Source organism: Cervus elaphus, chromosome 4 (genome assembly GCF_910594005.1).
Source record: "Cervus elaphus chromosome 4, mCerEla1.1, whole genome shotgun sequence".
Lineage (NCBI taxonomy): Eukaryota > Metazoa > Chordata > Mammalia > Artiodactyla > Cervidae > Cervus > Cervus elaphus.
The window spans coordinates 57,895,717-57,909,772 of NC_057818.1; the positions used below are offsets into that span (position 1 = coordinate 57,895,717).

General features: G+C 43.4%; 1 protein-coding gene across 1 annotated transcript in view; it reads left to right on the forward strand.

Moving 5' to 3' along the window:
• The window catches only part of LOC122692805 (zinc finger protein 420-like), a 49,968-nt gene extending 36,352 nt beyond the window's left edge, over nt 1-13,616 (forward strand). The window contains 2 exon segments of the mRNA XM_043900630.1: nt 12,688-13,383; nt 13,466-13,616. Coding sequence (XP_043756565.1) covers nt 12,688-13,383; nt 13,466-13,616 — 847 coding nt within the window.
• The last annotated feature ends 440 nt before the right edge of the window (nt 13,617-14,056 follow it).

Sequence of the window (14,056 nt, forward strand, 5' to 3'; positions counted from 1 at the left end):
GGCTCTGAGGCCCGACTCTGGCCTGAAGCCTGCCGCCGGTCCTCACTGAGGCCTTTGCGCTCGTCAGCACCGTGCCTGCCGTGCCAGCACTCGGTGCTACTTCCCCGCCCTGGGCGTCCGCCTGGGCTCCTGTTTGCCTGTGGCCTCTTACCTTGTTTCTTTTCCACACCCACTCTTCCCTGGACCCTCCCCAGCATGCATGTGCAGCCTTTTCCTCACGGTGATCCCCCACACAGGCCTGTGGTGCGTGTCCACACTTCCTGTGGGATGGGGCCACATGCTTCTCTCAGCCCCAAGTAGCCCTCCTGCACGTGTGCCGAGAGGGAAGCTTTCCCTGTCCTCAGGACTGGGCATTTTATCTCTTTACCCCAGCAGGGCTCAGCTTCTGCCGCTAGGTCTGTCCTTGGAGTGTCTGGGTGAGAACAAAGCTTCAACTTTACTCCACTCGACAGACCAGCTTTCCAGCCTGGGGGCCCTCTGTCTTCTACCTTAAATCCCTCTGAGAGACACGAACCAAAAAATTGTTTATTGGGAAGATGAAGGCGGAGGTCTCTCTTCTGTAGCTTCTTCAGGCTGGCATGGGACTGTAGACCCCACCTAGCTGGGGTCACAGAGGTCTCGCCCTGTCTCATTAAGGGACCCCAGGGTGACTTCTGTTATTCCCGCAGGATCTGTTCTGAGAATTGGCTGAAATCTCTGCATCACCACTATCTTGATGTGAAACTGTAGTAATCTGAAAGAGGCAAATTTAACAAGGAGATTTAGAAAGGCAGGGGCCAAAGATCAGCAAAAGAATTACTGTGACCAAGGGCCCAAGCAGGAGTAAGAGCCAGGTTATGCTTTTTAGCAATTTTGATCTAGACAGAGTCAGCACTTGTGCTACCCTCTCCAAGGGAATGGAGCCTTCTGCTGTGGTCTCACATACTCTGACGTCGTTTGTATTAGCCCAGAGTGACTAAGGGAGGTGTGACAGACTCAGTCGAAGTAGTTGGAGGAGTGAAAACTTGATCATTAATAAGCAAAGTAGATCTCTCATTCCCCCCCCCCCCAGGAGAGTAAGCTTGAATTCCAGTCTAGATCTAGCACTTCAAGGAGACCTTTAGCCTGGTAGCCAGTTGTCTAGATTTACCTAAATAGAGTTTAACCTCTGATGTGGTATTATTAGAACACAAAAATCACAAAACCCAGAGCAGTTGTCACAGTTAACTGATTTTAGTGCTTCTCTAGGCATGAGAAGAGGCAGGAATCTGGGCTCATGAAAATCTTTACCTGAAAACATCTAACTATCTGAAGGCTTGTTCTGCCAGTTTTCCCAGAGCACAGATGCCTCATTCCTGATCTCGCCCCTCAACGCCTTTCAGGGATTGTTGAAGGTCAACAATGGCAGTGGCTCCTGATTTAATCTTCGCAGGAGCAGACAGCAGGTGCCAGCTTCCTGTCAGCATGGCCCCTTCATGGCCGTAAGTCTGACCACGGTTTTGGTGGCATTTCACATCCGGTTTGAGCCATGGTGCTAGGAATGTTTGTTCCCAGGCCTGGCAGAGATTCCACTGACAGGGCGCTCAGTGCAACGTTACTGGACGAGGCCATAACGCAGTAGCCAAGAGCCGCTGGACTACCTGTTTCTCCAGCCTCTGTGGTCCATGAAAATATTCCCACTTGGAGCTTCTTCCCAAATTTAAAGTTAAGCCATTACCATCATTGAGCTTGTGAGGAATTATATGTCATTGTTTCATCAGAGGCTCATATGTTTGCTAATGCAAGAAACAACCGCTGTGTAAATCAGGCAGAGAAAGAAATAGCAGAGCCACAGCACCAGTAGGGTCACAAGGGGAAATCGGAGCTCCTGTCCTAAGTGTAGCCAGCAGCCTGAATTGAATGTGGGGAGCCCGGATGAGAACCAAGCGTGCTCCCCGCCAGACCGCCAGGGGCCAGAGGCGAGAAGCAAAGCCACTTCCAGGTGGAATCTAAACATGGATACAAGTGAACTTCTTTACAAAACAGAAACAGCATCACAGACTTAGAAAATAAACTTATGGTTCCTCAAAGTGAAATGTGCGGGGCAGGAAGAAATTAGCAGGTTGATAATAACAAACACAGTACTATTTATACTTCTAAAATAATTCACAAGGACCCACCACAAAGCACAAGAAACCCTCTCAACACTCTGTAATAACCTCTGTGGGAAAAGAAACCAATAAAGAATATATGTACGTCCATGAATAAATGAATCAAGTTGCCGTTCAAGCCACCACAAGATAACCCCTGTAAACTACAATTCAAAAAAACACATTTTTTAAAAAAGAGAAAAGAACTGCTGACTCTGTTCCCCTCAGGCCTTGGGGACCTGGGCTGGTGTCACAGGCCTGGAGTCTGAGCAGGCTGGGACCCCGGGCTGGGCTGTCCTGGGGCTGAGGGCGCTGGGGAGCGTGTGCCAGGCAAACAGCCCCCCACCCCATGGACCGGGACCGCCTGTTCCCGTCTGCATGAGCCCACAGTCTCCAGATCCAGGGGACCCTCCTGCAGCAGGACCAACCCTGGTGCCCCCAAAGGATGGTGGGGTCTCTGGGCTGGAAGAGCTTTGCAAAGTGCCCTGGGCTCCGTGTCTCCTGGTGGCGGGGTTCCCACCTCCAGCCTCCTTCCTTAGGGTCACCCCACTGACAGAGGACAGCTCCTTCTGCAGAGGGGTGTGGCAATCGTTGAGATCTGTCCAGGGATAAAGGCTCATCAGGGAGAAGTAAGGAGACACAGCCATGGGTGTATCCATTCTAATTAACAACCCAGAACAGGACTTGCCCTAAGGCGCTGGTGGGCATGAAGAAATGCCGCCACCTTGTGGCCGCTTTTGGTAACAGCAACTGAAAAACCTACGCTGATGGGCACTTAATATTCATCAGGCCTGCTCGAATGTAAGGGAAAAAACACCTGTCCTCAACCCATGCCCTCGTAGGTCCTGGGAAAAGAATTTAAAACAGAGCAGATGGTCCAGAGGCCAACCTTGAGAGGTCAGTTTTACTCACACTGTTTAAAAAAAAATATCACATGAACGCCCTTCACATCATGAAATCTTGTAGAAACCCAAATCAAAACTACAAGGAAGTATCTCCTCACATTGGTTAAATGGCCTTTGTCAAAGAGTCTACAAACAGTAAATGCTGGAGCAGTTGTGGAGAAAAGGGAATCTTTCTACACTGATGCTGGCAAAGTGCTAACAACCAGTGTGGAGGACAGGGTGAAGGTTCCTTAAACAAGTGAAAAATGATGAAACCGACAGTCCCTAACCAATTACAGAAAAAGACATTTCAAATCAATTAAAGTTCTAAATTGAGGGACGATTACTCTAACCCTCTTAAGCAAAATATAGGCAGAACACGGTTTGACACAAATCGCAGCAAATTCTTTTTGGATCCACTCTTAAAATAATGAAAACTAAAGCTCAACAAAAGGGACTTCATTAACTTCAAAAGCTTTTGCATAGCAAGGGAAACTCAAAATGAAAGAAAAAGAAAACCCTAAACATCAGGGAGAAAATGCAACCGAATTTAAAAGCAACATATTCATCTCCAAAACATGCAAACAGGTCCTGCAGCTCAATATCAAAAAACAGTCAACCCAAGAGAAAAAATGGGCCAAAGATCTGAATGGATGTATCTTCAAAGAAGGCATCGAGATGGCCATAAAGCCCGTGAAAAGATGCTCAGCATCACTGTTAGAGAAATGCCAATCAAACTGCAACGAGGTATCAGCTCACCCCCTCAGAATGACCATCCTCTAAAAGATCTACAAAGATTCAGTGCTTCTGAGGGCAAGGGGAGCAGGGACTCCTCCTGTACTGTGGGCGGGGATGGAAATGAGAGGGTGCGGCCACTAAGAAAAACAGTATGGAGATTCCTTAAAGCACTAAATATAGTTACCACTTGATGAGGCAAGCCCACTCCTTCCCCTAGATCTGGATAAAATCATAATTTAAAGTGATACTTTCTCCTCTGTTTTCATGGCAGCACTATTCACCAGTTCCAAGACAGCACTTCAGCCAAAATGTCCATCAATAGAGAGAAATGAAGAGTAACTGATCCATCTAGACACTGGAATACACTCAGCCATCAGAAAGAAACACAACAACAAAATGCCATTAATGGCATGGATGGACCAAGAGATTTATCCTACTAAGAGAAGTCAGAGAGGGAAAGGGAGATATTATATCACTTACAGGTGGAATCTATAAATTCTTTCAAGCGAACAGATTTATAAACAGAAATAGACTCAGACTATTAAAACCCACCTATGATTATTTCAAAAAACGTAGGGGCAGGGAGACATTCATACGCTGGAATTAACATATATCTACTACTTATTATCAGACAGATTAAAAAAAAAAAAAAACCCTACTGAAGAGCACGGAATCTTACGGAAAGCACTGAAAGAACCTATATGGGAAAAAAAAAAAAAACCCTAAAAAGAAGAGAATAGATATACATCTACGTATAACTGAATCAAGTTCTTGTAAACCTAAAACAAGCACAACAGGAATTCCAACAGAAATATTCCAGATTCCAGAAATCTGTATTCCAACAGAAAACAAACACCAACTTTAAAAAAAAAAAAAAAGTGGAGCATGAGGAAATGCTGCCCCCTTGTGGCCACGTCTGGCAACAGCAACTGAGAAACCTGTGCGGAAGGGCACTTCATTATTTACCAGGCCTGCAGGAATTTAACGAAAAAACACCTGTCCTCAATAAATGTCCTCGGATGCGTCCTGGAAAAAGAAGTCAAAAGAGGGCAGACGGTCAAGAAGCCAATCTCAACAGGTTAGTTTTACTCACACTTTTTTTTTTAATCACACGCAAAGCCTCCACATCCTGCAGTCTTACCAAAACGCAAACCAAAACTCCGAGGTGTTGCCTCACATGGGTCAAAATGACCTTTGTCAAAAAGTTCACAAACAATAAATGCTGGAAGGTTTTGGAGAGAAGGGAATTCTCCTGCACGGATGCTACCAAGTTAAATTGTTAAGAGTCGGCACAGAGGAGAGGGTAACAAGATAACAACAAATAAGATAACAGTGAATGAAACTGTGACATTCCCTATCCTCATACAGAAAAAGTAACTCCAAATCAATTAAAGAGCTTAATGGAGGGACAATTGCTCTAAACCTCTTGAGGAAATTATAGAGAAAACACGCTTTGACATAAACCACAGCAAACTCTTTTGGATCTACTTTTAGAATAATGAAAAATTAAACAAAACTCAACAAAAGAGTCTCCAACCTCAAAAGCTTTTGCACTGCAAGGGAAACCGTAAACCAAACTAAAAAAGAAACCCTTGGAATGGGAAAAAAAAATGTTTGGAACTGAATTTAGAAACAAGGAATTTATCTCCAAAACATGCAAACAGCTCATGCAGCTCAATCCAAAAAAAAAAAAAACCCATTAGAATAATGGGCCAAAGATCTAAATGGGCCTTTGTCCAAAGAAGGCATCCTGGAGGCCACAGAGCACATGGAAAGATGCTCAACGTCACTATTGGAGAAATGCAAATCAAAACTGCGCCATGGTATCACCTCACACCCATCAGCATAGCTGACATCCAAACGATCTACAAATATTAGGTGCTGCCGAGGGTGAGGGGAACAGGGAATCCTCCTACACTGTGGGAGGGGAGGGAAATCGGCGGGTGCAGCCACGGAGGAAAGCAGTATGAACATCCCTTAAAACACTAACTATAGACTTAGTACATGATCCGGCAAGCCCCCTCCTTGGGTTAAATCCGGAAAGAATATTAATATTAAATGACACTCGCAGCCCTCTCTTCAGGGCAGCACTATTGGCAATATCCAAAGCAGCATCAACCAAAATATCCATCAATAGAGAAATGAAAAGTAAAAGGTTCATTTGTACACTGAACACACTCAGCCTTCAACAGAACGAAAAAACGCCGCTGGCAGCACCATGGATGGACCGAGAGCTTTGTTATATTGAGTGAAGTCAGTCAGAGAAGGAAAGAAATACATCCCTTACAGGTGGAATCTATAAGTTCATTAAAATGAACTAATTTATAAACAGAAGCAGACTCAGAAAACTCACTTATGATTACTTTTTTTAAAGGTAGGGGAAGGAAGACATTAAGAGGTTGGGATTAACACACTCACTGCTTATTATCAGATAGATAATCCAAAATAACGGAACAGCACGGGGAAGTCTACTGAACACACCGAGAGAACCAATATAGGGAAAGAACCCGAAAGAGAACAGAGATACGTTCATGTACAACTAAACCAAGCTCCCGTACACTTAAAACAAACACATCGGAAATCAACTCTACTCCAGCAGAAAAGAAACACTAAAAACAAACGAAACCCGGAACAGTGGCGCGTGAAGAAATGCTGCCGCCTTGTGGCCACTTTTGGTAACGAGGAAAAAACCTGTGCTCATGGGCACTTCATATTCCCCAGGCCTACGGGGCTGTGAGGAGAAAAACACCCATTCCCAACAAATGTCCTCGGGTAGATCCTAAAAAAAAGAATTTAAAACAGGGCAGTCAGTCAAGTGGACAATCTCCAGAGGTCAGTTTTACTCACACCGGTTTTTTAAAAATCATATGAAAATATTTCAACATGGCGAAATCTTAAGAGAAATGCCAATCAAAACACACACAGGTCAGAATGGACATTGGCAAAAAGCTTAAAACCAATGAACAAACAATAAAATAAAATAAAATAAAAATAAAACCAATAAATGCTGGAAAGTGTTGTAGAGAGAAGGGACCACTCCTACACTGATGGGGGCAATGTTAATTGTTAACAGCCAGACTGTAGGACAGTGAAGAGGTTTCTCAAGTGAAAAGAATGAAATTACCACACTCCCTAACTCCAGACAGAAAAAGAAACTCCAAACTGATGAAAGAGCTCAAAAGAGGGCTGATGATCTCAACGTCTTGAGGAGAATATAAATTAAATTAAAAGATGCTTGCTCCTTGGAAGTAAAGCTGTGACAAACCTAGAGAGCATGTTAAAAAGCAGAGACATCACTTTGCCAACAAAGGTCTGTCTAGTCAAAGCTATGGTTTTTCCAGTAGTCATGTATGGATGTGAGATTTGGACCATAAACAAGGCTGAGCACTGAAGAACTGATGCTTTTGAACTGTGGTATTGGAGAAGACTCTTGAGAGTCCCTTGGACTGCAAGGACATCCAATCAGTCCATCCTAAAGGAAATCAGTCCTAAATTCTCACTGGAAGTACTGATGCTGAAACTGAAACTCCACCTGATGCAAAGAGCTGACTCATTGGAAAAGACCCTGATGCTGGGAAAGATTGAGGGCGGGACGAGAAGGGGACAAAAGAGAACAAGATAAGGGATAGCATCACCAACTCAATGGACATGTTTGAGCAAGCTCCAGAGTTGGTGATGGACAGGGAAGCCTGGTGTGGTGCAGTCCATGGGACTGCAAAGTCAGACACGGCTGAGCGACTGAACAACAACATGATTATACAGTGGAAGTGACAGTAGATTCAAGGGGTTAGATCTGACAGACAGAGTGCCTGAGGAACTATGGACGGAGGCTCGTGACACTGTACAGGAGACAGGGATCAAGACCATCCCCCCAAAAAAGAATGCAAAAAGGCCAAATGGCTGTCTGAGGAGGCCTTACAAATAGCTGAGAAAAGAAGAGAAGCAAAAGGCAAAGGAGAAAAGGAAAGATATTCCCATTTGAATGCAGAGTTCCAAAGAACAGCAAGGAGACATAAGAAAGCCTTCCTCAGTGATCAATGTAAAAAAAAATAGAAGAAAACAATAGAATGGGAAAGACTAGAGATCTCTTCAAGAAAATCAGAGATACCAAGGGAACATTTCATGTAAAGATGGGCTCAATAAAGGACAAAAATGGTATGGACCTAACAGAAGCAGAAGAGACTAAGAAGAGGTGGCAAGAACACACAGAAGAACTGTACAAAAAAGGTCTTAATGACCCAGATAACCACAATGATGTCACTCACCTAGAGCCAGACATCCTGGAGTGTGAAGTCAACTGGGCCTTAGAAAGAATTACTACCAACAAGGTTAGTGGAGGTGATGGAATTCCAGCTGAGCTATTTTAAATCCTAAAAGATGATGCTATGAAAGTGCTTCACTAGGTATGCCAGCAAATTTGGAAAACTCAGCAGTGGCCACAGGACTGGAAAAGGTCAGTTTTCATTCCAGTCCCAAAGAAGGGCAAAGCTAAAGAGTGTTCAAACTACTGCACAATAGCACTCATTTCACGTGCTACCAAGGTAACGCTCAAAATCCTTCAAGCCAGCCTTCAACTGTATGTGAACTGAGAACTTCCAGATGTACAAGCCAGATTTGGAAAATGCAGATTAAATTGCCAACATTCACTGGGTCATAGAAAAAGGGAATTCCAGAGAAACATCCACTTCTGCTTTATTGACCACACTAAAGCGTTTGACTGTGTGGATCACAACAAACTGTGGAAAATTCTTAAACAGATGAGAATACCAGACCACCTTAGCTGCCCCCTGAGAAACCTGTATGCAGGTCAAGAAGCAACAGTTAGAACTGGACATGGAACAACAGACTGGTTCCAAATTGGGAAAGGAGAATGTCAAGGCTGTATATCATCACCCTGCTTATTTAATGCATATGCAGTGTATACTCTGGAGAGAAACTCTAGTAATGTAATAAGTGATGAAAGAGGTTTAGCCCAGGTGGGATGCATGAGACAAGTGCTCGGGCCTGGTGCACTGGGAAGACCCAGAGGAATCGGGTGGAGAGGGAGGTGGGAGGGGGAATCGGGATGGGGAATACGTGTAAATCTATGGCTGATTCATATCAATGTATGACAAAACCCACTGAAATGTTGTGAAGTAATTAGCCTCCAACTAATAAAAAATTAAAAATTAAAAAAAAAAAAAAAAAAAAAAGAAAGAGGTTCGTCCCAAATGTAGTTTAGAAAACAGGAAAGGGTTTATATAAGAAAAACAAGTGAATGATGTTAAAAAAAAAAAGTACCAAAGTATTTAACCAAATCTAAATAAATATCAAAGAATGTATTGGAATTAATTCCATGTATCAAAGTAAGACAAAGGATTGTTCTAAATTTTCAATAGTTATGTCATTTGCTTATTAAGGATAAGACAATGACAGTTCACTGGAATTGGACGTATCTTTATCATATCAACCGAAGTCATGAATATTAGTTTACATGTTTGCGATAACAGCATCTCTGATAACCCTAGAAAAGTATGTGAAAGGCTTCCCAGAAGAGTCATGTAGCTAGTTACATCTTGTTTATTAAATGATTAGCCTCTATTTTGTAACCACAGAAGTCACAATTCTCAGATCATTGTATCAGAGAAATGAATATTGTTGTCTATGTTTGTAAATCTGTATTTTAATTAAGGTCACGCAGTGAATTGTAAAAGGTTTTATTATGACTATGTGTGATATTCATATATGTTCATTAATAAAATTGAATGGTTTTTGGTGATAAAGTTGATGTGTAATGAATGAAGTGTTAATCCACCACCAACATTAACCTCTCCCACCTTCCTTAAGGTTACGGGGGAGAGATTGTAATAATAAACTATTAGGTAGCACAGAGGATAGCATCTGTAACAATTAGTTACCTCACTACCCTTAACCCTCAAATAATGTGATAATATATTTTCCATCATTTCTACATGTACCTTCCCCTGCGCCCCCGTAACTGCTGGGCCATGGTGACGGCTCTAATAAGAAGGATCATACAGAGTACTGTTGAGAGCCCCCTGAACTGCTCCATGCTGTTGCTGCCTCAGCGTCTGTCTGGGGAGCAGGCAGCCTGCAGGTCCTTGAACTCACACCAGCCAGTCCTGTGAGCACCTGCACTAGATGACCCCCTTCCTGGAGATCAGCAGTCTTGCTGAACCCCAGGGCCTACTTCACAGGCCCCCCTTCAGTGACACCCTCAGAGCTCACCAGAATCCTGCTCCTCTGGTTTGAATGGACCCATCCACACTCAGCCTGGGGAACCACAGCACTTCACCCAGGGTCACTTAGAAAGGCCTGAGCCCCAAGTATTGCAGCTTTCTCTGCCCGGTTCTAGCCTGACCTCCCTCAGAAACTCCCACCCTAAACCCTCCCCTCCTGAGAGGTCTCAGCTGTGCTGAGGGTGAGGGCTGAAGCTCAGGGCTCCTGAGTGTGGGTCTTGGGGGAGAAGCATCAGAACAAACAGGGAACTTGCTGAAGACTCATTTCATGGCCCCACTTCAGACCTGCAGATTCGTAACTTCTTAGAGTGGGGACCTGACCTCGAGGGGTTCATATTCACTGACATGGTTCATAAAGAATCTGAACCATTTGCCAAGTGATTTCCATCTGTTTCCCATCAGGGTCACGTGACCAGTGTTAGGACATGACCTCCCCGGCGCCCTCCCCACAGAGTTCTCTGGTCTCGTGGGAGCATCAGTGTGGTGTGTAGGAAGTGCTCCAAGGGACTCTAAGGGGGGCCCGGGTTAAGGACGCGGCCCCTGGTGCATTTGTGAGACCTGAGGCCCTGCGTCAGTCCGAGAAGAGGCAGCAAGTTCTGCTCTGCGTCGGCTTTAAAGGGGCAAGTCAGTGCAGCCCACACACCCGTGTGAGCAGAATTTGGGGGAATTTATATGAAGAAAGAAGAGTAGACGACAACAACAACAATTTGATAGATTGGTCTCCACGGAGGAGCTGATTTTCCTGCATCTCTCCTGAGACGAAGGACAGGAGAGGTCGGCCTTTCTCGCTTTTCAAGGTCCTTCTGCCTGTGGGGGTGTTGGGAGCAGGCGAAGGAGCTCTGCTGGCACCTCTGGAGGTGGAATCTCACGATGCTGAGGTGATTCCTCCACAGTCGTGATGTGAAAACGACCCAGGGCAGAAGGAAGAATAAGAAGGAATAGCAGCTTCTCAGGGGAATGTCCTGATCCAGGTGAGAGGCTGTGTCTGCTTTTTCCTCCTTAAATGCCCTGGATTGAAAACTTACACATCTTTAATTCTCTTTTTCTGATATTCTTGCCTGGCGAGGTGGTTTTCAACTATTAAATCCTATTTTTTCTTTTATTTTATGAGTCACAATCTGGCTCTTCTCTCTGCCTGGGCCTCTTCTCCTTTTCTGCCTCCAGGCTCCCTACAGGGCATGAAGCATTCCCAGCGGGAATTAACAGCTTTCAGTTTTTCAAAATATTCCCTTTTGGAAAGATCAACAAGGGAACGCATTGGTATGCAGAATTCCCCTTGGGATGGGGGGAGGTCGCAAAGAGTCGAACAGGACTGAGTGACTACACTGAACTGAACAGTTCCGTTGCTCAGTCGTGTCCGACTCTTTGCGACCCCGTGAATCGCAGCATGCCTGGCCTCCCTGTCCATCACGAATTCCCGGAGTTTACTCAAACTCATGCCCATTGAGTCGGTGACGCCATCCAGCCATCTCATCCTCTGTCGTCCCCTTCTCCTCCTGCCCCCAATCCCTCCCAGCATCAGGGTCTTTTCCAATGAGTCAACTCTTCGCATGAGGTGGCCAAAGTACTGGAGTTTCAGCTTCAGCATCAGTCCTTCCAATGAACACCCAGGACTGATCTCCTTCAGGATGGACTGGTTGGATCTCCTTGCAGTCCAAGGGACTCTCAAGAGTCTTCTCCAACACCACAGTTCAAAAGCATCAAGTTTTCGGCGCTCAGCTTTCCTCACAGTCTAGAATTCCTTAGAGACTTTTGAAAAAAACCTGACTATTCTCTACACTGGTAAGAAAGGTCTATTGTTTAAATGTGTTATTAGGGATACAGAACAGGGGAGGTATTTTTGGAGTAAAAATGCATAAAACTGAAATTTTCTCAAGATTATTGAGATTTCCCTAATTTTGCCGAAACTACCTGAGCAGAGACCATGTGTCTTCTTGAGTGTTTCTCTCACCTGACACCAGTTTATCCCATTATACCTGATGGTCACTGATGGACAATTATCCATGATGAAAACATGATTGCCAAAAGAAATTGAGGATATGTGTCAAATTGGGAAAAATCCCATTTGAAGTCAATAAGTTCAGCAGAAAAATATGTTTTTGTAAGCAAGGACCCATATGATTTAAAAAAAAAAAAAACATATTCTCTGGTGTGAAATTTTGAAAACATGGAAAGTCATCTAGTGTATGCTAGAAATAATCACTCAAGCCAGTAGGAACATAGGTTTGAGTTAAACAGTCAGTCATACATGTCTGAAAGCCAGAGATTTGAAAATGAAGGAAGAAAATCTCACTATGATCAAGTTGAGAGATCCTTTAGTGAGGGCTCATTATTTTTCCACCAACAAACATTTTCTCCCTATTCCGATATCTGTAATGTCGATAATAATGAGAGAATCTTTATCTGGCCTCCGTCATTCAATAGGTATCATAGTACAGATAATGCGGAACAACCTTCCATGTGTAATCCAACGAGTGAGGCCTTAAGCGAGAACTCCATCTTCAGTTATTACAACAGTATATATGATGGAGCCAGAATCTACCCATGCCTAGAACCTGGGAATCACTTTGACCAAGACTCAGGTCTCATGAATCATCAGAAAACTCACTGTTCAGAGAACCACGATGAAAGGGATGAATGTAGAAATGTCTTTTATCAAAGCCCAAATCTTATTACAGATAGGAATATCCACACTGAAGAAAACAATTACAAATTTAGTGAATGTGGTCAAGTTTCTAACCAGTCATCACAACTTACTCAACATCCGAGTATTCATGCTAAGGGGGAACACTGCAAGTGGAATAAATGTGGGAAAGTCTTTCCTCAATTATCAAATCTAAACGGACACAGGAAAACCCATACTGGAGGGAAACCTAACCAATGCACAGAATGTGGCAAAACCTTTAGCAAGCCCTCAAACCTTACTCGACATTTCAGAACTCATACTGCAGAGAAGACTTACAAATGTACAGAATGTGGCAAAGCCTTTACTTGGAATTCAAACCTTAATCAACATAGGCGAATCCATACTGGGGAAAAACCATATAAATGTCAGAATTGTGGGAAAGCCTTTAACCAAAGTATGGCACTTACTCGACATCAGCGAATCCATACTGGGGAGAAGCCATATAAATGTCAGAATTGTGGGAAAGCTTTTAACCAAAGTATGGCACTTACTCGACATCAGTGAATCCATACTGGGGAGAAGCCATATAAATGTCAGAATTGTGGGAAAGCTTTTAACCAAAGTATGGCACTTACTCGACATCAGCAAATCCATACTGGGGAGAAACCATACAAGTGTAAAGAATGTGGCAAAGCTTTTATCACTTCCTCAAATCTTAATCAACATCAGAGAATTCATACTAGGGAGAAGCCTTATAAATGTACACAATGTAACAAAGCCTTTAATCAGCACTCAAACCTTATCCATCATCAGAGAATTCATACTGGGAAAATTATACAAATGTACAGAATGTGGCACAGCCTTTATCAGGCATTCACATGTTATTCAACATCAGCAAATTCATACAGGACAGAAGCCTTATAAATGTACAGAATGTGGCAAAGCCTTTAATCAGAGTTCAAACCTTAATAAACACAGGCGAATTCATACTGGGGAGAAACCATACAAATGTAAAGAATGAGGCAAAGCTTTTAACTGACACTCAAACCTTACTTGCTGTAAAATAATTCATAGTGCCAAGTAATCTTACAAATATAAATAATGTGACAGAGCCTTGAAGTGAACCGTCAGCTCACTCAGCATCAGAGAGCGTGTGCTGGAGAGAGACCCTACAAATGTAATAAGTGATGAAAGAGGTTTGTCCTAAGCATACACATCAGAAAATGCCAGAGGGTTCATCCTGGGAAGAACGTTTAATGCTGTGAGAAATGTACAAAACGAATTTAAAAACTCAGGTCTAAATAAATATCAGAGAATTCATCAAAGAGAGCATTCAGTCAATAACCCTTTTCTGGAATTTCTTTAAATCAGGATATTATACAAAATAATCCATAGTTAAAACACTTAGAAAAATTATTTGTTACTTGAACCATAGGATCAAGGTGAGAGATGTTGGACAAT